The following is a 23,584-nucleotide window of genomic DNA, read 5'->3' on the forward strand; positions in this document are numbered from 1 at the left end:
GTCCGCTCCTCTGAAAATAACCATGCTAATGTCACTGTGTGTTATATTCAATTCAGAACTGAGAACTCAGAGAGAGGAACACTATTCTCAAAACTGCACTTTATGTGGGTTTTGTTTCCTGCTTAAAGGGATAACTAGATTCCAAAAAAAAAAAGAAAATTCTGTTATTTTCTCACCATCATGGTGTTCCAAACCCATTTTATTTTTTTTAGCAGCATGGAAAAAATTGAGTCTCTTATGACACAAGTTATTTTCTTTTCAGTCAATATCTCCCCAAAACACTTTATATGCGGAATAAATCACTGAACTGTAAATATAGCAACATCATCCTGCAGTATCAGCTGCAATTATGATCTGACATCAACAGAGGGCGATAAAAAGAGGAAAAATAAACACACACACACACACACACAACGCACACATTTGGGGACATTCCCAGCGTTGGAAAGGTTACTTTGGAAATGAAAACGATTACAGATTAACATTTTCTCTATCTAAAATGTAATACGTAGTGTAACTATTTCAATTACTTTATGAAGGTAATGTTGAGACCCTTCTGAATTTAAATACAGATTTAAAACTATAACAAGTAATAGTTTAGTAGCTACGATACGTAAAAAAAAAAAAAAAAAAATCTAATCTTTGTGTAGTTATGACAGGAAAGACTGGCATCTAACAATGGCATGGAAGAAACAACTAATCTTAAAAAATAAAGCATATAAAAACCCAAAAGGAAATAAAACAGTTATTGAATAAGCATGTGTCCATATTCTGTATATTGAACTCCTCAAACATTGGTGTCTCTTATTTTAGAGTCAAATCAATTTACCCTGTATGTGTGTGTGAAAATAATTCAGAATTACCCCTCTTTGTAAACTATAAAATTTTCATAAGTAACTGTAATTTAATTACACTTTTTACTCGAATTAATTAGTAATTTGTACTAATAATAATTAGCACTAATAACTGTAATTAGTAACTGTAACTAATAAGAATTACAATTATTCTGTAATTAAATTACATAATTTAGTTACATGTAACTAGTTACTTCCCACACTGGAAATTCAATAGGTGTAAAGGTTTTTACACTGTACTCTATTTTCGCTCCCCTTCCCCATGCTCTGATCAAGCTCGGACATTTAAACCTGAATAAATTTGAACTTCAAACTATTAAAATGTTGATATCTTACAGGTGTCTGTTATTGAATCAATCAGAATACACTGTTTTAGAGTGAGGCAAAAGACAGAGTTCAGAAAATCCATTATGCTAATACTAATGTTTCTGTTGTTGTTTTCCCACTAAAATGACGTCACATCCTGGAGGATGATGTCATTAAGGACGTAGCTTTGATTAGTTAAAGGGTTGTTACAAATGACTAACAGGGTGGAAAACAAAATTAAGGGCATGGGAAACCGTAACATTTCGAGGAAATGTTTAAAGCAACGAAGAAGAAGAAGAAAAATGAAATTAAGAAATACTCGTAATATCTTTATTACTCTCTAAAATGGTTGATGGAGACAAAAAAAACTTTACTGCATAACAGGAATGACCCACATACAGTAGACCTCAACACAGTCAGCCATAAACACAATCACACCTCTCTGTGTCAGAGGTAGATACGTACGGTGAGAAGGAACAAGAGAGATCAAGCTGAAAGAGAAAGAGAGGCAAATGTAATGAATACATATTCTTGACTCAAATATGATAATATAATCCAGGGATAGGCAACGTTGGTCCTGGAGTGCCGATGTCCTGCAGAGTTTAGCTCCAACCCTGAAAAAAAACCTCACTTGTCTGTAGTCTTTTTGTCTGTGTCTTTAGTAAGCCTGAAGATCTTGATTAGCTTGTTTGTTTGATAAGGGTTAAAGCTAAACTCTGCAGGACAATGGCACTCCAGGACCGACGTTGCCTATCCATGATATAATCAATTTCAACAGGCCTACTTCAGTGCAAACAGCAACGGTATAAATAAACAAAGGTAAGGGCAGTTTGTCCTCTAGAGGGCGCGCATGAGCCGAGAGTCACTGGACAAGAGCAGGGCAGTCGGAAATAACAGACGTGGTGTAAACATTCCCAATATTATTCGCTCAGAAGAATTTCTAACTAACTACTATGAGCCATTTATAGCCTTGCAGCACTGCAGAGTCCTGGTTTGTGTTTGTGTATGTTAGAGTGGCACAGAAATAGCCTTGAGTCAAGACTAAAGCCTGGCCTTTGGAGCTCAACATTCCATAAGATAAGAGGTGTATGACTGTAGCGATGATGATGTGTGCCACAAATGATCACACTGCCTCAAAATAGTATGTGCGCTCATTTAGTGAAGAGCATGTAGCATATATGAGTGGAATGTAGTGTGTGATTCATTGAACACCTATTATCAGAGGTTCGTTTATAACTTCATTTAATTAGTGGTTCATAGAAAAACATTAGCCTAGTGGTAGCTTTTTAAGCAACAGTCTTTTTTAGGCCTATTTAGTTTCTATACATGACTGATGCATCCTACAGAAGCAATGCAAAATTAGTCATAGCCAAGTCTTTCATTATAGCTTTAAGATTCTTGTGAATATACAGTATTGAACACACACACACACACACACACACGCACACACACGTGTGTTCTTTTCATCTGTCTTTCTCTATCTATCTATGGATTTCATCTTGTCAGCTTTACTTAGCATATGTTTTCTCATCCTGAATCATGAAGTTTAAATTCGGAAGAACATACCCTTGTGCTTGCCGTTAGTTTTAGCAGATGACATACATTTTTATTAGGTCTGTGCACCCAGCAGCTCATTAGTGCCACATACCTGGTCTTCCACATACAGAGATGACTGGAAGTGTGAGGCAGCTTTGAGGTGTTCACTGAGCAGACACCTTAAGAGCTGCTGATTAAATATAAATATAGAGGAGGCCAGAACATTCCTGTGAAAGGGTGTCATTACCTTGTGATGAAGGTTTGTATTTGGACATGCTGCCTGTAACAAGGTCACAGTCACACATAAAAATAAGGCCACCATAGAACAACCACGTTTTTTTTTTTGTTTTTTTTTTACCATGAGTCAATTACAGCTGATGTGAACATATGACAAATTTTTCTGAATACCGTGACAAAGAAATGACATGCTCATATAAACAAATTATAAAAGGTTCTTTACAAAACACAAGAATTGATTAAATCGATATGTAGAGATGATTGCTTTAGAGAAAAATAATAAAGAAAATCATCAACATTAAAGTTACATAATAGCAGCCTAAGCCTAAGTTTTCTCCAGATTTCTTCATACAAAAAAAAAAAAAAAAACTAAACACAATAATAATGCATTTTACTGAGAACACTTGTACCATTCTTACACAACTAAGCATAATTTTTATGACCCCAATAAACAATTTTAAATTTGTAGAAGCTCTCAAGAGCTTTTTGAACACAGTCATAAGGAAAAAAAGCTTGGAAACTGAAGCTTTTTGCAGTTCACTTTCCAGTCAACTGCTACTCTGGACTTCAGAGTCCTCACAAAGAAAGCACTTTGTAAAGTATAAAAGCAAATTCTGTTGCTTTTTTGTGCACTTCTGGGAACAAGGACAACAAATGCCAAAAAAAGTATTACTGGAAAGTTCAGCACTTCCTACAAGGCACATGGTTCAGGTCAGAACTCTGATTGCTTGTCAGTGTTTCGCTACTATGAAATTACAGTTCATAGACTACATGCATTAACATTCATAATGAGGTTTTCAATGTCTGATGCAGAATGCACGTGTAACAGCCTCTGATCTTTGTTCTGAAGCATGTGTGTGATGATTTGACTTGATACTGCAAATATGGCATTTCCACCTTGAGCGAGAGAATGATAGTATCTGTGTTTTTAAAAGCAATGTATGCTGGATAGCACATAACTGCTTCTTTAAAGTGCACACTTGCACTGGCGTACGCGTTTCCTCCGCCTGCACTCAGGCAACCCCAGAACTTTTCTCTGATCAAACATCAGTGCTTTCTCTGTCTTTCATTCATTCCCCATCACAGCTCTCAGTGTGACGCATCTCTCGCTGCTCGCAGCCTTGAGACTGAATAGAATCATTCTGCCTCGCTCTGTTTCTTTCATCCACACCTGAGGAGGAGGATCATTCCGGAAGATCACATAATGAGCATTTCTCCATTCATTCATATGACTTCACTTTAACTATCAGTAAACACCCATGGACTTTTTCAACGGAAACTTCAGGCAGGAAATTAACAGTGGGTTGCCTACCTTCGCAATAAAACCGCAGTTATATGATGCCACGTCTGGTTGTTATGTCAGTACATCATAATGGTATTATTCAATTTGAGCTATTAAAATGTATCTGTAAAAGGTCTGGGTAAAAGCACACGTGTGGAAATGTGAAATCGTGTGATGACTTAAAGTTTTTCTAAATTGATCTCTATAGTGATATCTGTGTAATACTAGGAATGACCCCTTTCTGATAAATTTACTGCAAATAAATGCATGCATTCTCAGAGATTCCCAAATACATCAAAGTAAAATTATAAAAAAAAAAAAAAATCCAGCTTGCAAGAATTTCTTCTAACAAATAAAAGTAGCTTGATCAGACGTTTTTAGTATGTGTCAGATTGTTATTTTGGATGAATATTCTAAACATGTTTTTATTGTTTTGTTTAAAACATATTAAAATGTTCCAATGTTTCAAATAAAAAAATGTTACTTAAAATAAATAAAATACAAAATAAAATATAAGGTAACTCAAATTACTCAACCCTTGAGAATCTAAAAACGTCAATAAAAGCATGTTTAGAATATTCATATGAAATAAAAAACTGACTCCTGTACAAAAAAGTTTCAGGAGTTTTATTTGTTAGAAGAAATTTTTTGTAGCATAATTTGACTTAAATGCATTTAGGAATCTCTAAGAATGCATGCATGTATTTGCAGTAAATTCATAGTTTTACATCAGCTGGACAAGATCATTGTATCTCTGGGTAATCTTTCTGAAACTCAGTTGTTTGTACATTACTGTAATCTCCCCAAAACACAGACCGGCTTCAGTGTCTGATCACAGTCACACCCAGACTGCATCTCGTGCAGCTAATTATGCATAATCATTGAAATTACAAGTGTTTACTGGAATCATATTAAACTCCAGTGCTGCTTTGACATCTGTCCGAAAACAACAGCCTTTGATTCACAGGAATTTCCTTATTATTAAAACTAATTCCTTATTTCCTTGTAATAATCAGACGGGATTCCTTGCTTAATAACACATGCTTCTAAAAATATTCTTTTGATACTTTGATTGGCCTAAATTTCAAATGGAGATTATTGAAATGATGATCGTGATTGCAGCAGTGTGATTACTAAGAGGAAAATGTAACTGCATTGAGTCATGACACTCACTGAATCACACACAACTGGAGAGACATCACAGCCTGAGATGGCAGTGTCACAGATGCAAAAACTCACTTACCAGGCTATCATGACTTCCTGCTGGGAAGGAATGATGTTTATTAGTGATTAATGATGTTTTTTCTGCATTTATGATTTTCTGGAAAGATTCTGAATGAGACATGAATAAATGAAGCAAGATCATCAGAGAATAGAATGAAATCATAAATAAGCACGGAAAAGAAATGAAGAAAGAAGACATTAAAGAGTCAGATGCAATTAAACTATGAATGCTGAAGTTACAGTTATAATATCCAGGCGGCATAAACGGAATGGTGCCATGTGTGATCACTGTAAATGACATTTGTAAATGTCCACTTTTGAACATGAAGAAGATGTCCAAATTTTTCTTATTTTGTTGAATTATTTTTTTTTCATTTAGTTCTGCCCTTCGTAAGCAACAGAAGATACTTGTATGTTTCCCGGAACACGAATAAAGGACAATTTACCTTGATCTTCAAATTCCAAAGGTTTTCACCCCCCAGCTCTTAATGCATCTTGTTTTCTTCTGGATCATCAGTGAACATTTGAACCTTTTTTAAATAGTTGTGTTTGAGTCCTTCAATTGTCCTCAGTGTAAAAAAAATGGATCTCAAAATCATAAAGTCACTGCTTGAAAGGGTTCAAATATATTCAAAGATGCTGGAAAACGGAAGAATCTGCAGAACCTTAAAGATTTTTCTGAAGAACAGTTCTCAGTTTAACTGTTCAGAACAAACAAGAAACTCATGCACAACCATCACAAAACAGAAAGACAGTCGTGGATCATCAGGTGACCACACACAGTATTAAGAATCAAGGGTTCCCAAACTTTTGAATGGGGCTATTTTAATAATTTCAGCAATTATTTTGTCTTGTGGACTATATGCAAACAATGTTTATATACAATATCTTCCTCAGGACAGTAATAAATAAAAAATAACATGCATTTAGTATGATCTCTCTTTTTTTTTTTTTAATTATTCTGCAAGGGGTTCCCAAACTTCTGCATGCCACTGTATATTACCGTTTTAAATGATGCATAATTTTATCTATTATAAATAAAATTATTACTTTAAAACCAAAAATGAACATGTTTTACTGGTTATGTTATTTGTATTATCAGTATTCCTCATTACAAACGGTTTGTCCATTGTTTTGGGAGGAGGTTGAAAACTGAACTGTGCATGTACAGACCCAGTGTTATCACCACTGAGTGCACTGTGCACAGTATTTTCCCCCAAATGTAGCATTTATTGAGTGTTACAATGATCCCTGCTTCCCCTGTGGAGAGTGTCAGGTGAAAAGACAGCAGACAGCTGGAGAACAAAAGCACATCCCTCCATCACACAGGAAAATAAAAGAGCGTCGCTTGATTAAACCAGTTCATTTTCAAAAACAAGCGGATGTATAAAAGAAACATTTGTCAAGGACTAACACACACATACACACACACACACACACACACACACACACTGATCAGCATGTGACACACATACTATGATGCGTGTTCACACATCTGTTGGGGTCTTACAAAGCACACACACATAAAAACAAAAGACATTGATTATCTAAAAGAACATGACTCCTTAGTCTCCGAGTCACTCTGTCGCAGGTGTTCTTTTAGTTTTTTTATTTGTGCAAAGACATCACACACCAATTGCTTTTTTACACACACACACACACACACACACACACACACAGTCACAGATCTCCCTTAGGAAATCCCTAAAAAATCAGCACTTTAGGCACATAAAGGACTTTCCGTAAAAAAGCTTTTCATTTCTCGTATCATTCGATGAGTCTATCCTTCTCTCTTTTCACTCCCTCTCCCTTCAGCTCTCTGCCCAAGGCCTTTTGCGTCTTTGTACAAAATTGCAATTTTTCATTTTATTAGTCACCTCGAAGAGGAAAAGAAAAAGATGCGTGTCAGAATAATTAAAAGGAACACACAGAGAACAAAAACAAGCAAACAAATCAATAAAAAGCACTGCTGAGCCACAGCTGGTAAAGTTGTGTTTCATTTATTGAGGAAAGGAAAATAAACCAAAAGAATCTCAGTCAGGATTCCAGTTCCTACGAGAAACCTTTTTGGTTCTGCTATGATAAAGTGCACTTACAGTTATCACACTTTCCATTAGAGTTTGAGTCCTGGTATTTCTTTCTCAGACACACAAACACACACATTGTACATCTCTTTTCTGGACCTAAAGAAAATACACACAATAAAAGAGGACAAAACAAACAGGTGTGTTTTTTTTGCATATAAGGTGTGTGACTGATAATTGGTTTTCAACAAATCCAGATGTTCATGTATGTGTGTGTGGAGATTCAATCCACAGTGTTAAGCAGTTACAGTACTTTTAGTTTAGGCTACTCTACAGAACAAACTTCTAAATCATCCAGGTCACCGTAAGAAACCTGACTGAAATCATACTAGCTCTTAATTTCTTCATGAGCGACCATGTCTTTCCCTCCCCTTGGGTCAATTTTAATAGAATCGTCTAGTGTTTTAAAAATAGAATATATTTCTAACCAATGTCTACATAATATTTATGTACAGTTTCATGACACAGAAATATCCATTTCATTTTCCAGTTCGAAGGACTGCAGGTTTCCCACCGCAATTTTGGCACATTTCTGTTCACTTTGATCACGAATGAAAGAAGAGAAACGTGGTCTTAGTACCAACAAAACATCTTCATACAACCACATTTGCTCCTCTTTTTGAGAAACAACACTTTGCTGGCATCACTGGGAAACTGCAAATGAAAGAACAACTGTCCAAATAATCAGTCAGCATCTGTCAAGCCTCAGGAAACAACAGGACGAACACAAACGCTGCATAGTCAATCCCACATCGTGTTGTTACACAGTGTTCATACATCTATATTGCATGTAGTCTGGCTGTAACATACAATTACACATTATGATGTTGGTTGAGGAGTGTGAAGATACAGGTACCACAAGCCGAGAATGGATCAATCAACAGCTTAAAATCAACTCTATACTGTTGTGCTGTGAACGGACAAAAAAGGCAAATACATAAATCATTTATTTCAGTTGTGGGCTATTTTTACTCAGAGTAACACATTATTTCTGAGAGAATAAAATGGTAAATTAAACATTTGCCTTAACTAAAAACATAAAATAAATGCATACACTAAATAAACAGGAGTACCTATCAGTTGTTTCTTTAAAAAAAAAAAAAAAAAAAAAAATTGGTGTAAAATGACCATGGAATGTTTATCTTGTCCCTGTATTGCACTTTGTTTCCTTTCAGTCTCTCCCATTTATACACAAAATTAAATGTTAAAATTAACATTCTGTTCGTACTGTCTTCTATGAAGCTCCCCATTTATCTAAAGTCAGATACTTTCCTGACTGTACAACGTACATTAAACAGTGAAAGCCCTCTCAGATAAAAGCCGCTCACATCATATCAAAGCAATTGTGTGCATGTTCTTATCGTAAGAGCGAAAACCTATCAGATACTATAATGAGCCCTAAACCTAAACTTTACTGACCGCATTGCAGTAATCTCAAGACTGGTGCATTTCAGGTTTCTCCTACCACTGACTCGCATGTTCAAGACTTTCATGTACTAAAGGAATAGTTCACCCAACGATGAACATTTGTACTCACCCTCAGGCAATCTGAAAAATGTTTGAGCTTGTTTCTTCATCAAAACAAATGAGAGTCCATGTAGCTGATGAAAACAATGATCCACAAGAAATCCACATGACTGCAGTTGTCTAGCTAAAAGCTGCAGGTTGGTAATAAATTCATTGATGTTTTAAACTCGGACTGTTTCTTCCAGCTAAAATACGAGTGTATATTTCATAATAACGCTTCCATCCCGTTGTCCTGCAACATCAAAATTCACCGACATATTTGCTTACAATTGCACTGACTTGTAAATGGTCTTGAGCTTGACCCATTCATATTTCTCTCCTGATTCAGACCAGACAATTTTTTTTTACTCGATAAAGCAAATATGCACATTGTATTCTAGCCGGAAGCAATGTTTAGAAATTTTAATGATGGATTTTCTTTTTTTTTACAAATCACATCTTTACACTTCACAAGCTGTTAACTGGAGTCATGTGAATTACTTACTATTGTGAAGTTTTTATTTGCTGTTTGGACTCTCATTCTGACGGCACCCATTCACTGCAGAGGATCCATTTGTGAGCAAGTGATATAGACTAATGATACTATTTTTCCAAAATATGTTCTGATGAGGAAACAAACACATCCACATCTTGGATGGCCTAAGGGTGAGTAAATTTTCATTAAATTTTAATTTGTGGGTGAACTACTCCTCAAAGTAATAATACAATGAAACGCCACATCATTTTACTTTGTAAAAAACGGACCAAGTTACAACGTCTATTTAGGAGAGAAAAATATGTATTCAAGCCAACTGGAGGAAGTAAAGCAGGACGTAAAGGTGAGACAGAAGCAGAATGCTTTGTGGGATGAAGTCAGTAAGGGCCGGCAAATTTTGGTGATCCTAACAACAAGACTACAAGACTGCAAGGTTGTTAACACTTGTAACTAAGTAAGTAAGGCCATTACCTACAATGGAAGTTAGGTAACAACAGTGTTAGATAAGGGATACAAAAGCAGCATTTCAGCCTTGCAGTTCTGCCCTTTTTCTTTGTTACTCGAAGGGAGCAAAGAATTCAATAGGACAACTTTTGAAAACTCTCTAGGTAACAAGGCTGCAACTATTTCTGGATGAAAAGCAAAGTCACTTCACAGCAGCTGCCTGCATGACTAAATGCAGACACACACACAGACACACACACACACTCAATTGTGTAACAGAACACTCAGTAGGGCTGCACAATTAATCGAAATTAAATCGCAAAGGCAATAAATCGCGATTAGGCAGAAACTGCGATTGTCATGCGTACCCAGGAAATGCCTAAAGTGATGCAAAGCCCGATTCGTTTCCATGAACCGGTTCTTTTCAGACAGATCGGCTCATTGAACTGGTTAAAACAGCAGATTCATAGGTTCCTGAAGACATCAAGCAACGTCTTTACGCGTTTCTTTTCTAATAACTCTGTGCCATGTTGTATCAATGAAAAATTCAAACAAGTCATTTGTGTCAGCACATAGGCCTGTTGAAACATAATTTTTTAAATTATTATTATTTGTGTGAAAGCATATTGCTGATTATTGCCATATAATTCAAGTTAATGGTGTTTGACTGACTAGCCTACAACTTGGATAAGATTCTTAAAAGTTTCACACCTACAGCACACATGACATTGATGCACAAACGCAGATATGTTCTACATGTCTACAGTATAAAGAATGGATAAACATAAACTCCTTGATTTTCACTTAAGGAACTTTAAATATAATATCCATGCACAATAAACTATTGTAAAATTTATTTACATCACTCGAAAGAAAGGTTTGTAGGTTTTAATCAAATGTAAATTAAGTCATAAAAAGCTAATTTCCAGTGCGTGCCTCAGGCTTGCACAATATCGTCAACTTGCTCATCAGAATCTTCGGAAACCCCCTCAAACTTCAACAGTTGGTTGAACCATCTCAAACAGTTTTTTTTTTTAGTTGGACGTGCTACTTCGGCTGTGCGTCCTGCGTCATCAACTCGGAACTAAAGTTTGATTCTGTTCAATTTGTGAACCGGTTACTTCCTGAAAACCAGCTCAAAAAGAATGATTTGTTAAAGAACCGAAAATCACTAATGCCTATAGCTATAGCTGAATAAACAGAAGATTTAACTGCTTTCATTGATTCAACGTGACTAATAAACACATGAGTACGGCAATATATGGTTTATCGGAGTTCTTCTTATTATAACTTTCAACATGATAAAGTATATCTATAATGAAATGCTAATCAACATAGCCTTTATCACTGCTTAGGATACAATATATTGTGTGCCTTAATTATTCTTAGAAGCCACATCATCTCACAGAAGGATTTATTTCAAACACTCGACTGATGTTTTGAAGTGAGTTCGGAGTCAAAACATGTTATTAAATGTGGTATTTTCACGTACTCTCAGATGAAACAGCATTTACTACACAAAGTTGAAGTTCGCGGAGAAGATACGCAAACAGTTGTCATAATCGCGAACGATTTTGTCGATTTCTTAATCCTAAATGATCCTGAGCTATGTTTAATAAATGCTACTCCATCTGAAAGCAGGTGATGGAGATCTACTACTAATCACAGAACCAGCTTTACTCACTAAAAGTGCATGACAATCGCGATTAATCGCATTCGATTCATTGTGCAGAACTACTGCTTAAAATCATAATCCTATTCCCACAACATGCCAAACTCCACAACAAACTGTCCCACAGTGCATACAGTCCCTCTGATGACCAGGACTGGACTAGGATGTGTGGATTCAACCAGTTACTGGGTAAGAGTCATACAAAGGTGGACTGATGAGTGGGCATCACAGTATGAAACATCTAAAGTGACCCAAAATGGGTCCCTGACCTTGAGCCAGAGATTGAGAGAGAGAATCCCTCTTTCTGGTTTCAGATACCCAGAATGAGAGGCACTTTCCTGGGTGTTGAATGAACAGAAGCAGTGACCCTGGCTAGACTACCTGGACTCATTGCTCCTTTTGTAGCTTTTTGATTCCTTCAAGTTTTCACAAGTATTGTAGTTGAATATGTTGTGATTTTTTTGTTGTTGTATTACTTTTGTGTTAGATATTGTTGTTTATAAAGTGCCTTCCAGATGCAGGTGACTGACTTGAGGGTCAGATTTGAAGATGTGATTTCCCCCCGCAGAGTGCATTGAGATTGGGAAATGTCATACTGGCAAATGGGATTACAGAGGGCTTTTGGCACTCAGTCTCAGCTGGAGACCCTGAGTATGAGATGAGAAAAAGTAGAGGGATGTGGAAAAGGAATCTAGCGGATGTCATCTTCACAAATACCCTTCCTTTTGATCTCTTCTCACGTTCCTCCTCTGTTCCCCCTCTGCTCCTTCATTCTCTGGACTGATAGAACAGGATGTATCCCGACTCAGAGTTCTTGGAAATGTCAGATGTCAAACCGTAGAATTCCTCTATTGCCTGTGCATCAATTTTCTGTAAGAGAAATGGAAAGGAATAGATAGAAAACACATGTTGAGAAAAGTCAAGAAAGATAAGTGTTGTATTATGCATGCATTAGGCTTTATATTTTGACTATATGCTACCATTCTACGTAAAAAAAATAAAATAAAAAAAAAAAGAATATATATGTTTAAATTATGTTCAGTCTCTAAAGCTCAATTTATTGATCAGAAATACAATACAAATGTTAAATAGTATTGCAATTAAAAATTATTTTAATTTGAATATTTTTTTTATTGAAAATATCTTCAAATGTAATTCATTCCTGTGATAGGAACGCTGAATTTTCAGCAGTCATTACCCCTGTCTTCAGTGTCACATGACCCTTCAGAAATCACTCTAATATGCTGATTTGCTGCTCAAGAAACATTTATTATCAACGATGAAAACAGTTAACGCATTATGTGTTTTCTTTATTTTTTATTATTCTTTGATTGATAAAAAGCTCATAAGAAGAGCTTTTATTTGAAATATAAATATTTTGTAAATATAATCTTTACTGTCACTTTTGGTCAATTTAATGCATCCTTGTTGAATTCTTGTGAGAAGTATTAATAACAACAATAATAAAAAAAAATGTTTAAACATATGTATATAAAAGTTCATACCTCAACAATGTCGTCATCAAACAGCAGCCAGAAGCCATGACTCTTCACGATGGTGATGTAATGCCCTCTGTTTGGGCCACTTATACAAACAGTTACAGAGGCAATGTTTAAACTTTTGAAGGAAATCAACTTATATTTTAAATATTTAGACAATGGATATTTCTTAAAAGGGACCTATTATGCCCCTTTTCACAAGATGTAAAATAAGTCTCTGATGTCCCCATAGTGTGTAAGTGAAGTTTCAACTCAAAATACTTTACAGATCACTTTTATTAATTTATTTTCTAAAAACCTCTCTTTTCTGATTAAATTATTCTGCTTCATTCTTAATGAAAGAAATTACCATTATACATTCACACTACGGCGAAAATATTTGCACCATAGACTCCAACGGCTTATATGGTCAGTATTTATAACATATGACTTAATGTACCGACATGGCAGACTGTGTTAAGACAGTTTGTTTTTATATGTTGCAGATGAACATGTTTGACAGTTCTCATACCTGCCACAGTGGACCACCACAGCGACGAGGTCATACATGCGGTCGAGGTTGACAGCGTCTACGGAGGTGTTGAAGAGGCGGAGCTCCAGTGGAAAGACCACACGATAGCTCAGTTTAGTGTAGCGATGCAGCTGCTCCATGTACTTAAAGCGCTTCAGATGAAGAGCCAGGATCATGGGCAGCTTCTTCACACGCATACTACAACATGCACACATGCACACAAAACAAATCACTGGTGCGTAGAAATTAACACTGCAGTGTATAGAGCAGCACCAAAGCATTTTTTTTTTTTTTCACAAAAAAGTACTTCGTTAATTGCACTGTTTAATACACGCCTCAAAAGCTACAATATTTAATCAAATGACATACAAACCTATCCTGGAATGGTTTGTAATTGGAATACTAGTATACTATACCATATATACTGTGTAGTGTAAACAACCATCTTTTAAAATAGCATGTGCAAAATTAAGCAATGTTGGATGTTGCATACAATATATAGAACATTTTGTGGCAAACAAAAACAAAACAAAAAACACACAACAAAAAAAAACATCCTCTTCAGGTCAAAATGACTGGAACACAAAATGTACGTTAATTGATTAAGTTGTCTTGATTAACTAGACAATTTTTGGAAAAGTTTGCTATTAAGTAGTATGTCATTCTGAAACCTTACTTGCACTACCACACTATATAATACACATCTGACACAAGGACGCTCACCGTTTCTGTGCCTCTTGTTTGCTACAGCACATCTCACAGTAGTATTTATACTCGCTGCACAGGGTCTCTGTATTACTGAAGTCCCTGTAAAAGCCACCAAAAAAACAGATCTATCAAAGAGCATAACCACAGAAGAAAACAACTAGTTGTGCACATAAGCATGCATGATTACTGTTATGATACAGTGTTTTTATATGTCTACCTGAGACAGTGTGTTATTGAAGTGTTCTGCTCAACATCTACAGACAAATCCAAAAAGTCTTCATCCTTGCTACTGACCTGTAAAAACATAAGGACATGTGAGTTCACAAAGCATCGGAGTAAAAAGAGAACGCGGCTCTTCAGAAACTGTGATCTGGACATCCACAGAGACAATATTATCTGTCAAGTATCTTCAAGGGGCAGAGAGTTAGTGGGGTCTCATTTCTACAAAGATGTTTGTCACGTGTGCTGGCAACCGCTTTCTACGAACAGTTTCAGCTGGTGAACGGGTTGCACTCTGTTGACCTGATTGTCTCTCGTTGTCTTGCACTTATTGCAGAAAGACACGAGTAAGGATGTGTGAGAGCACAGGCGTGTGACGGCCTGTTACAACTCAACTGTAGTCCAGCGGCAATGTGTTAATGCAAAGAAAAGATAGGTTATTCAACAGCAAAGACTGAAAAGTGGGCCACACGATAGAGAGATGGTAGTTTCTTTCCTCAGGCTGCAATATTTAAAGGATTGACCGAATGTCGTTTTATAAGACAACTCACAGTAAAAAATAGCATCTGTCTAACAGAAAAACAATTTTACATTAATCTCTTACAGAATTTAGATGATTAGAATTTATACTAACTACAAAATAATTTTAATTAACTTACTATTTATAGTATAAAATAGCAATAAATTATACATTTAATTTTTAAATATAACATTTTATTTTGCATGTCCCTGAAGATGCTGCATATATTTCAATATATTCTATAAGGAAAAAAATAATAATAATAATAATAATAATTACATTTAATAATAATAATAAAAAATATATATATATATATCTCCTGAAATAAGGTATTTGATTTGACATATTATAGTTTACTTCTTGCAGTTAAGATTCTTGTTTCGGCCATGGAATAAAAAATGTAAAAGGTAATCGGGACTTTTTATCATAGAATTCAATTTTAGATCTTTAGTTTATATCTTGAGTTCATATCTCACAATTCTGAGTTTATATCCCATAATTTTCTGTTAAAAAGTCACTATTACCTCTATTTTTTAATCCATTCGCAGAAACTGGCTTTCATTGCTGTATTAAATAAAAGCAAAACAATACAATACAGTAAAATAAAACACTGTAATACTTTAGTAAAGGGAACAAATCTCAATATTAACTAGTTGATTATTAGGATGCCTATTAATAATAAATTGGCTTTTTATTAGTAGTTATTGCGCGTAGCAACACTCTTACCGTCTCACAGTTGAGACAGCGCGTCTCATTGGTCAGTGTGCCCTGGAAGATATCGTGAACCCAAGTGGGCTCGACCTTGTTCTGTTCTGGCTCGGTGTCTGAGGCGATGGCAGTGCCATTGTTCTTTAGTCGTCCGTTCTGTTTTTCCTGTTTCTTCTCCTCTTGCAGGATGTCAGCCACCGTGTTCAGCAGGTAGTTCAGGAACTCGTGGGCATCCTGCTGCATGTAGTTATCAAACAGGTCTATAGGAAGAGCCAGAGAGCAAAACGTGTAACATTAGCTAGCAATCCTGCTAAAGATTACGTTTCAATCCCATATTTCATAGCATCTGGCATTGTGTCGTAATGTGGCTTCTTTAGCACAAGTCCTGTATTTTTCAGTATGTTCCAATTAATGTTCCAGTTAACACTACTAAAAAGGTAATTAACTTTTGTCTAGCATTTGCAATCATAAAGCTAACTCTGTGAGGGTGAGCTGGTAAAGTGACGTCTCTCTGATAGAGGTCTGTATTGTTCATTCATAGCGAGGGCATTTTCTGGAATAAAACCGAAGAACAAATCCTCTTTTATGCTACATATTATCCCTCTCCTCTCCCTCAGCACACATACACCTGATCTGTTACACCTGCTTCTCCTTCAGTATATCACACAGAGGCTTTCTGTTATCATGGACAGGTTTGATTTCTCACAGTCTCCTGTCTGAACGCTAGATACTGCTCTAGTAGTTTCCTACAAACTCATGTTGACATCTTTGCCAGCAAACACTTTTACATATATGTGACCCTGGACCACGAAACCAGTCTTAAGTTTAAGGGTAAATGTAAATCTGAATAAATAAGCTTTCCATTGATATATGGTTTATTATAATGTGATAATATTTGGCAGAGATACAACTATTTGAAAACCTGGAACATGAGGGTGCAAAAAAATCTAAATACTGAGAAAATCGCCTTTAAAAGTTGTCCAAATGAATTCTTAACAATGCAAATTACTAATCAAAAATTAAGTTTTATATATTTATATTTACAAAATATCGTCATGGAACATTTTTAATCTAATGATTGGAAAAAAATCTATAATTTTGACCCATACAATGTCTTTTTTTTTTTTGGCTTCTGCTAAAAATATACCCCAGTGACTTAAGACTGGTTTTATGAGTCAATGTAAGATTTTACATTGCTCATAAACTACTGCATATATTTAACAAAATGTCAACCAAATGTATCTGAAAATGTTCTGGTATGACAAATTAGCAGTAAACAGATGCTTAGTCAGAGTGGAAACCATATTTAACTTTATTTAAAGGAAAAATGAAAAAGAAACAGTCTGTTCAATGTGTTGCATTTGTGAATGTGTCATTCATTCAGTCAACATTGAAAACATCTTGATTCTGCATATTTCTGACCAGTCCGTTACCATTCATCAATGTTACACAATGAAAGTGCGTCATTTGTAATCTGCCAATTTGCTAATAGGCACTTGGTTGATGGCACCACAGGAATTAGGGCCCTGTGATTTCCAAGATGCGGAACACACAGATAGAATTTAGTCATTATAGACAGTAATTCGGAATTTGGCAAAAAAAAACTTAGTACCCTGAAAATATTCAAATGGAGTTTGTAAAAAAAAACAATTTAATGAATTTTGGTGGAATTAGACATGATTATTAAATTAAACATGATTATAATCAGACTTTTTGATTAATACAATTTAATAAAAAACGGACTCCAGAAAATTCTAATTGTAATTAAAATTTAAAATAAGGAATTTACATAAATAAAGCCCTTTAAAAATATATATCCGCTCAAAATTTGTATTGTTGTTTTGAGTAAATGTTCTCTTATACTCACCAATTCTACATTTATTTGATCAATTATAATGTAAAATATTCTGACATTTTATTAGAGCTTAAATAAACTGTTTTCTATTTGAATATATTTTAAATTGTAATTTATTCCTATGCAGGCAAAAAACCAAATTTTCATGTCTTCATTGTCACATGATTTGCATTTACTTTCACTTTTGACCAATTTAACATTCTTGCTGAATAAAAATGTTAATTTCTTTAAAAAAACTCTTACCAACCCCAGTATTTTGAACTAAATATATGTATATATAAATATATAATATTAGGTGTTGACAAATTAATTATTTGACCAAAATACACAGCTACTTTTAAATGAATGTCAATGCAGAAAGATGCATTTTGCCTTCATATTAGAGTTGTTAACAGTTACTACCAGCAGTGGTTAACAAGGCCATGTTAACCTGCCAAACCTCCATCCCTTGGTTCCCTCACCATTCTCCTTCCGCAGACGTGAGATGAACTTCTTGGGAGGGATCACGCCCACCTTCTTCTTCTGCGTGGTGATGCTGTGGAAGAGGTCGGCCAGACAGGTGAGAAGGTTCTCCTTCTTCTTCTGCTGGACTTTATAAGCCAACACATTCTCCCTGAATGGCCGGCAGAAATACAGAGCCTGCAACACTGAGTTACAGTAGCACGTGTTCCCGAACTAGAGAAAAAGACAGAGAGAGAGGAATTCATTCAGGCTGAGCTAATCAATCCTTGAGCGGGAAACAAACCAAGGACACTTGGGACGCAATTAAATCAGATTTATGAAACCGAGAGAGAAAATCTGGAAGAGTTCCAGGCAAGATACGGCTCACCAAATGTAGATCTGCATGAAACATTTACAATCAAGAAAAACTCCCTTCTCACCACTAAAAGCAAATAAAATGGCTGAAAAACCTAATGGTGGAATCACAAGCTCTTTAACAACATGACCTGCACGGGCTGAAAGAGCAGCACTTGACGTTACCATGAAAACAGAGCATTGTTTCCCTTCCAAAGGCCTGTTCCTGTTCCCTCACACTGACAATGAAGTTGTTTTAGGGGCTTTTTTGCCTTTTTTATTGATAGAGAATGCAGAGAGATGAGAGAAAATGACCAGAATAAGAGGAGGAAACCTGACCAGGATATATATGTCATGAGTATTCAAAAGTGACAACAATAATTGAACATGAAAACACTAGAAACACTATGAAAACTATGAAAAATGCAGCGATCAGGGGTAAATGTGCTGAAACTCAGCACTCTGTGGTCTTATTGAAAATGTTTTCAGGTTAACACATCATTAGTGCATCAGTATTCTGGAGTGGTACTTTTTCTTGTTAACAGTGTGTTTCGATATAAAAATGTCATCATGGCGCAATATATAAATATTTGATAACCTCAGATGCAGACAGTTTTCTGTGTGGCATTCTAATATATACTCAGACACATCATTTTGGGATCAAACTAATCAATTCTCTCATTAAGCTAATTGCTTTGTTTTATCGTCACATTATGATGGCAGTAAATTCTTAATTAAAATTAAAGCAATTCTAATTAGACCAGGCTGACAGTTCTCCTATAAATCTAAATAAAGAAAAATAAAAATTAATAACTGTGACCTAATTTATGCGAACCGCTTTCTAATCTAAATAAATGACAGTAAGAAAAATAACAACTGTGACCTGATTTCTGTGGATCCCTCTCCTGACGATTCTCTGAATTAGTGAATTAACTGCTTGGCCAAAACAAAGAGGCAGCTTGACCTGAAAGATGCAGCTATAAGACTGAACAGTAACATGTTCATGAATCACACCAGCTGCACTAATGGCAGCAGGAACACATTCAGCTTTGTCAAGCTGACATATTCTGCAGGAAAAAATCAAATGCTAATATATTTTGCAGAAGAGATCAAAATAAACCAATCACTTCTGTTGGAAAGAACAAATAAAATGGTTAGCAAAGGTTGTGAACTGTGCTTTTTTTTCAGGTCAGTGAAACATTTCAGATGGTTGCTTTGTTTCAATCCTGTGATCTTCCTCAAATTCACAATGAATAATGTTGTTAAGTATGATAACATGCACAAAACTGAGAAAACCAAGCTACCCAATGTTTCAAGAACAAATATGCAAACCCTTACCATATGTATAATATATATTTTTGCTCCCACTGGCTCACATGTAAAGCCATGTGTCTGTTTAAGAGTTAGTCTGGCGCTGTGTGATACTTACGTTGACCAATCCAAAGTAGTGTTCATTAATGGGGAACTGCTCTGGACCAATGTCTTTCTCCAGAGCAGAGGCATTGGCGCCCTGAAACAGAAATTAAGGAGAAAAAGTAAAAGACTTGACAACTACAATTTCATTTTACATTGAATAAGAAGACATTTATGTCTAAAGTTTTCTTTCTCTAAACTCCATGACGTGACATTAAGCCACCAAATGAAATGGTACAAATCACGATGTACTGATAGAGAATGACTCGTCTCGTTTATGATGCTGCAAGTGACAATAACCTACGCTTCTTGTTTGCTTTTTATAGCACTATGACAATATCATTAGCAATCGGTAAGACATAATTATTGCTTTCTTAATTCTCATGCCATTGCCAAGTGTGGAAAACTATCAATAAATACCCATGCTCAAAGTCAAAACGGAGAAGTTTTCTGGTTTTAGTCATTTAGACTAATAACTTTATTTCATTACTTAACAGCCATAATTGTTCAAATTAAGAATGCATTTCAGGTTACAGATTAAAGTGGTGTAGTTTTGTAAGGATATACAAATATATTATAATATAATCATACAAATGTAATCCCCTCAAAAATGTAAAAAAAGATGGCAATTTCAGGGGAAATACTGTCCTTTATTTGTAATTTTTTTCCAAAGAACTACATGCTACGGTTCAAATATTTGAGATTAGTAAGATTTTTTTAAAGAAAATTAATACTTTTTATGCATCAATGAGACATTAAACTGATCAAAAGTTAAATATATTTATATTGTAATATTGTTTTTATACAGTTTCCACAAAAATATCAAGAGAAACTGTTTTCAATGATAATGATAAGAAACACTTAACACAACTTAGAAATGGCTGCTGGAATTTCATCTTAGCCCAGCTTATTTTGTCAGTATTGTTTTTATTGCATATTTTAATCAAATACATACAGCCGTGGTCTTTCAGAAGCATCAAAAACTTACTGACACCAGACTTTTGAATAGTCGTGCTTATGGCTGCCCATTAATAGCCCAACGCATCTTTAGAACCTGAGCAGTATCTCTGAATGACTCTGAATGAGCAGATTAGCTAATGACTAAAAAAAACACAATCAGATCCAGAGATCAAAGTCATGCACCAATGAAGTCAAGACCATGACTGACAGTTGAAAGATGGGAAATAGCCGCTCTCGGTATCTCTGCATTGTCTAGTTTAGTGTTATTAACCTGACCGAGACAGCAACCTTTTTATCTGTAGGAAATATGAATCCACAAAGACCTTCAATTCCAGCACTAATAGATCTTCATTACCTACTGAAATATAAATACGGCATTGTGCAAGACAGACTCAGGAACTTGAATATTTTTAGGCCATAATAATTAACAATAGGAAAGCAATAGGCTGCATTTGTTGATAAGGGCTATCAAATCCTCTTCAGCTCACAGGCTTTGAAAAAATGAAGTGGCATTATGTTGGCTTAACAATATAAAGATTTGACTTCATAAATGGGGGGAATTTTCTTGTGGAGTGCATACAGCTAGGCCGTCTTCGTTTCTGCTTAGAAACCTTCCACAGCACATAAACGCGCACGTACACAAACGCACAAAATATAAAACAATATGTTGCCAGATTCAGGTAATAGACGAATGTTCTTAAACTAAAGCACAGTTAATAGAGCCATGTTTTCAAATTAAAAGACAGGTCTGCATTTGTGCACACCAAATACACATTAATTGAATCCATTTAAGCAGAACTGAACATGGAAGACATAAAAGAGAACATTTCATTAGCTTGCCTTGTATCCGTGGTCAATGAGCCACTAAGATGTGGCTCCAAACACACACACCGATGAACAAATGAACCCTGTCTGGACATTGGTTACATAACTAGCACTAAACAGCCGTCAGACGTTAAGTCTGTGCCCCCTCATGCTGGCAATAATTCACTCTTCTTGTTCCGAACCACATCTAGCTCAGAATGACACAATACCTGCAGTTATCTAAGGATGACATCTGAAAGTAGATAGAGGCTTCAGGCCAGTTACAGGCAATAAAACATTCAGGCAATGTCAGATATCCCACAGAAACTACAGCATTACATAAAACACTGGGCTCTGCTCCCATAAGCCATCTTAAAACTGTTAAAATGGCAAAAGAAAAGCACTACAAATTACTAACTCTGAAAATAAAATGAAAACTGAAAACAATAAAACAAGCTAATTCTAAATATTAATTAATAAATATTATAAAAACATAGCATATAATTAATAGAAAAAATAAATAAATAATAACACATCTAGTTCATAAAATCAAGAATAAGACCTATCCAGTACTCTTCAGCTCAAATCCATTTCAGCAGATGACAGCTCACAAAGCCATCATATCACTTCAAAAGATGATATTGGCTGCTTTAAGGGTGTTGTTTAACTTTTTTTGAGCATCCATCCAAACTGCACAGAAAGAAGCAACCTCTCGACTACAACCATTTTCATTTTGCGGGAACTATATTATTTAGAGAAGCTTCATGTATTTTAATATTTCAACAAGTGACATGTTTTAAACATGCTCTTCCTATCAAAATGACAACAGAGCGATGTGGACTACATACAGCTAGGCTGTCTTCGTAAAACAAATACAGAAAGCACCCTTAAACCCAGAGTAGCCTAAAAAATTATCACTGTTTTATATTTTAAAATGCAAGATTAACACCACAGATGCTAACCTGAGCTATCACAACATGAAAAGGGCATCACTTATTCTGCTATATAGTAAAGTCAGTATAAGCAATTTCTTACACTTCTAGTCTCAGCTTATTATTTGAGCGAGTGAAAATGTCTAGTTATGATAGAAGATTCAGTACAGTTGTGATCCATGCATACAGCAGCTCATAAATGAGGTCATGCACCTGATTGTAAGGAAAGCCATTCAACCATCATCATTACGTAAGAGCTAGCTAGCACGCGATCCACACACTTATACTTACCATATTACAGATAGAGGCGATGTTTCTGACAGTCATTTAGTTTATAATGTGCCCCTCGTTGCCATCTTTATGAAAAAAACATGATTGTAACAGCAGTACACTGACAGGCCAAGCTGCAATCCCAAACGAGGACAGCAATCAGTGACCATTCAATCCCCTCTGCTCATGCAAAGTGCAGACAAAGCGAGAGATAAACATCTGTGGCTTTCATCTAGTTGTTTTCTTCTTGGTCGCTGCAACTAAGAATAAAAATGCTGAATATATTTATTGTAAACATCTTTGCCAGTTGCACGGACTAAACAAAACATTCACATCCTGGATTATCGGTCAAACCCCGCCCACTGGGACGCAATTGGTGCACTTGTTGTCTACGACATGAAACGCTGCTCAGTTGATTGACAGATTGAGTCACCAATGAGTGTCGAAAACGTGCGTTCGAACTATCTGTGTAGCCAATAGAATGCATAATTTATAGCACAATTCACAACTCCACACTCAAACAGCATAAATGAAGTTTGAGGACGCTGCAACGCTAAATAACATATTCTATTTCAATCGGTAATATTTCAAACGGAGATTAGAGTTTAACCTTTTCCAATAAATGTTGGAGAGATTTGTACATCGATCAGACAGAATGGTCAGGGCGTTTTTATTTTTGAATGAACTGCTAGAAAGAGCCGATTCGCTGAAATGAACGGTAGGCGGTCCTTCTCTCTTAAGTATCCCAG

General features: G+C 35.6%; 1 protein-coding gene across 2 annotated transcripts; it reads right to left on the reverse strand.

Annotated features, from left to right (window-relative positions):
* Positions 1–7,421: 7,421 nt before the first annotated feature.
* usp46 (ubiquitin specific peptidase 46) lies at positions 7,422–23,285 on the reverse strand. Of its 2 annotated transcripts, XM_026291195.1 has the most exons (9): positions 22,857–23,285; positions 19,886–19,966; positions 18,123–18,336; positions 15,825–16,066; positions 14,577–14,653; positions 14,375–14,458; positions 13,652–13,849; positions 13,147–13,225; positions 7,424–12,511 (listed from the first exon to the last, which is right to left on the reverse strand). In XM_026291195.1, the coding sequence occupies exons 1-9, from the start codon at positions 22,890–22,892 to the stop codon at positions 12,410–12,412; spliced, it is 1,113 nt and encodes a 370-aa protein (XP_026146980.1). In that variant the 5' UTR covers positions 22,893–23,285; the 3' UTR covers positions 7,424–12,409. The 2 variants fall into 2 exon arrangements, with proteins under 2 accessions (XP_026146981.1, XP_026146980.1); XM_026291196.1 differs by lacking the exons at positions 19,886–19,966; positions 22,857–23,285 and adding an exon at positions 19,340–19,506 and having other exon boundaries at positions 7,422–12,511.
* Positions 23,286–23,584: the final 299 nt, after the last annotated feature.

The sequence above is a fragment of the Carassius auratus genome, chromosome 20 (genome assembly GCF_003368295.1).
Source record: "Carassius auratus strain Wakin chromosome 20, ASM336829v1, whole genome shotgun sequence".
Lineage (NCBI taxonomy): Eukaryota > Metazoa > Chordata > Actinopteri > Cypriniformes > Cyprinidae > Carassius > Carassius auratus.

Coding starts and splice junctions, on each gene's coding strand:
- usp46 (XM_026291195.1), bottom strand. CDS start 22,892: ATGACTGTCAGAAACATCGCCTCTATCTGTAATATG. Junction 18,337..19,885: donor ACTACTTTGGATTGGTCAAC/GTAAGTATCACA, acceptor CTTTTTCTCTAG/TTCGGGAACACGTGCTACTG. Junction 14,459..14,576: donor TCAATAACACACTGTCTCAG/GTAGACATATAA, acceptor TGGCTTTTACAG/GGACTTCAGTAATACAGAGA.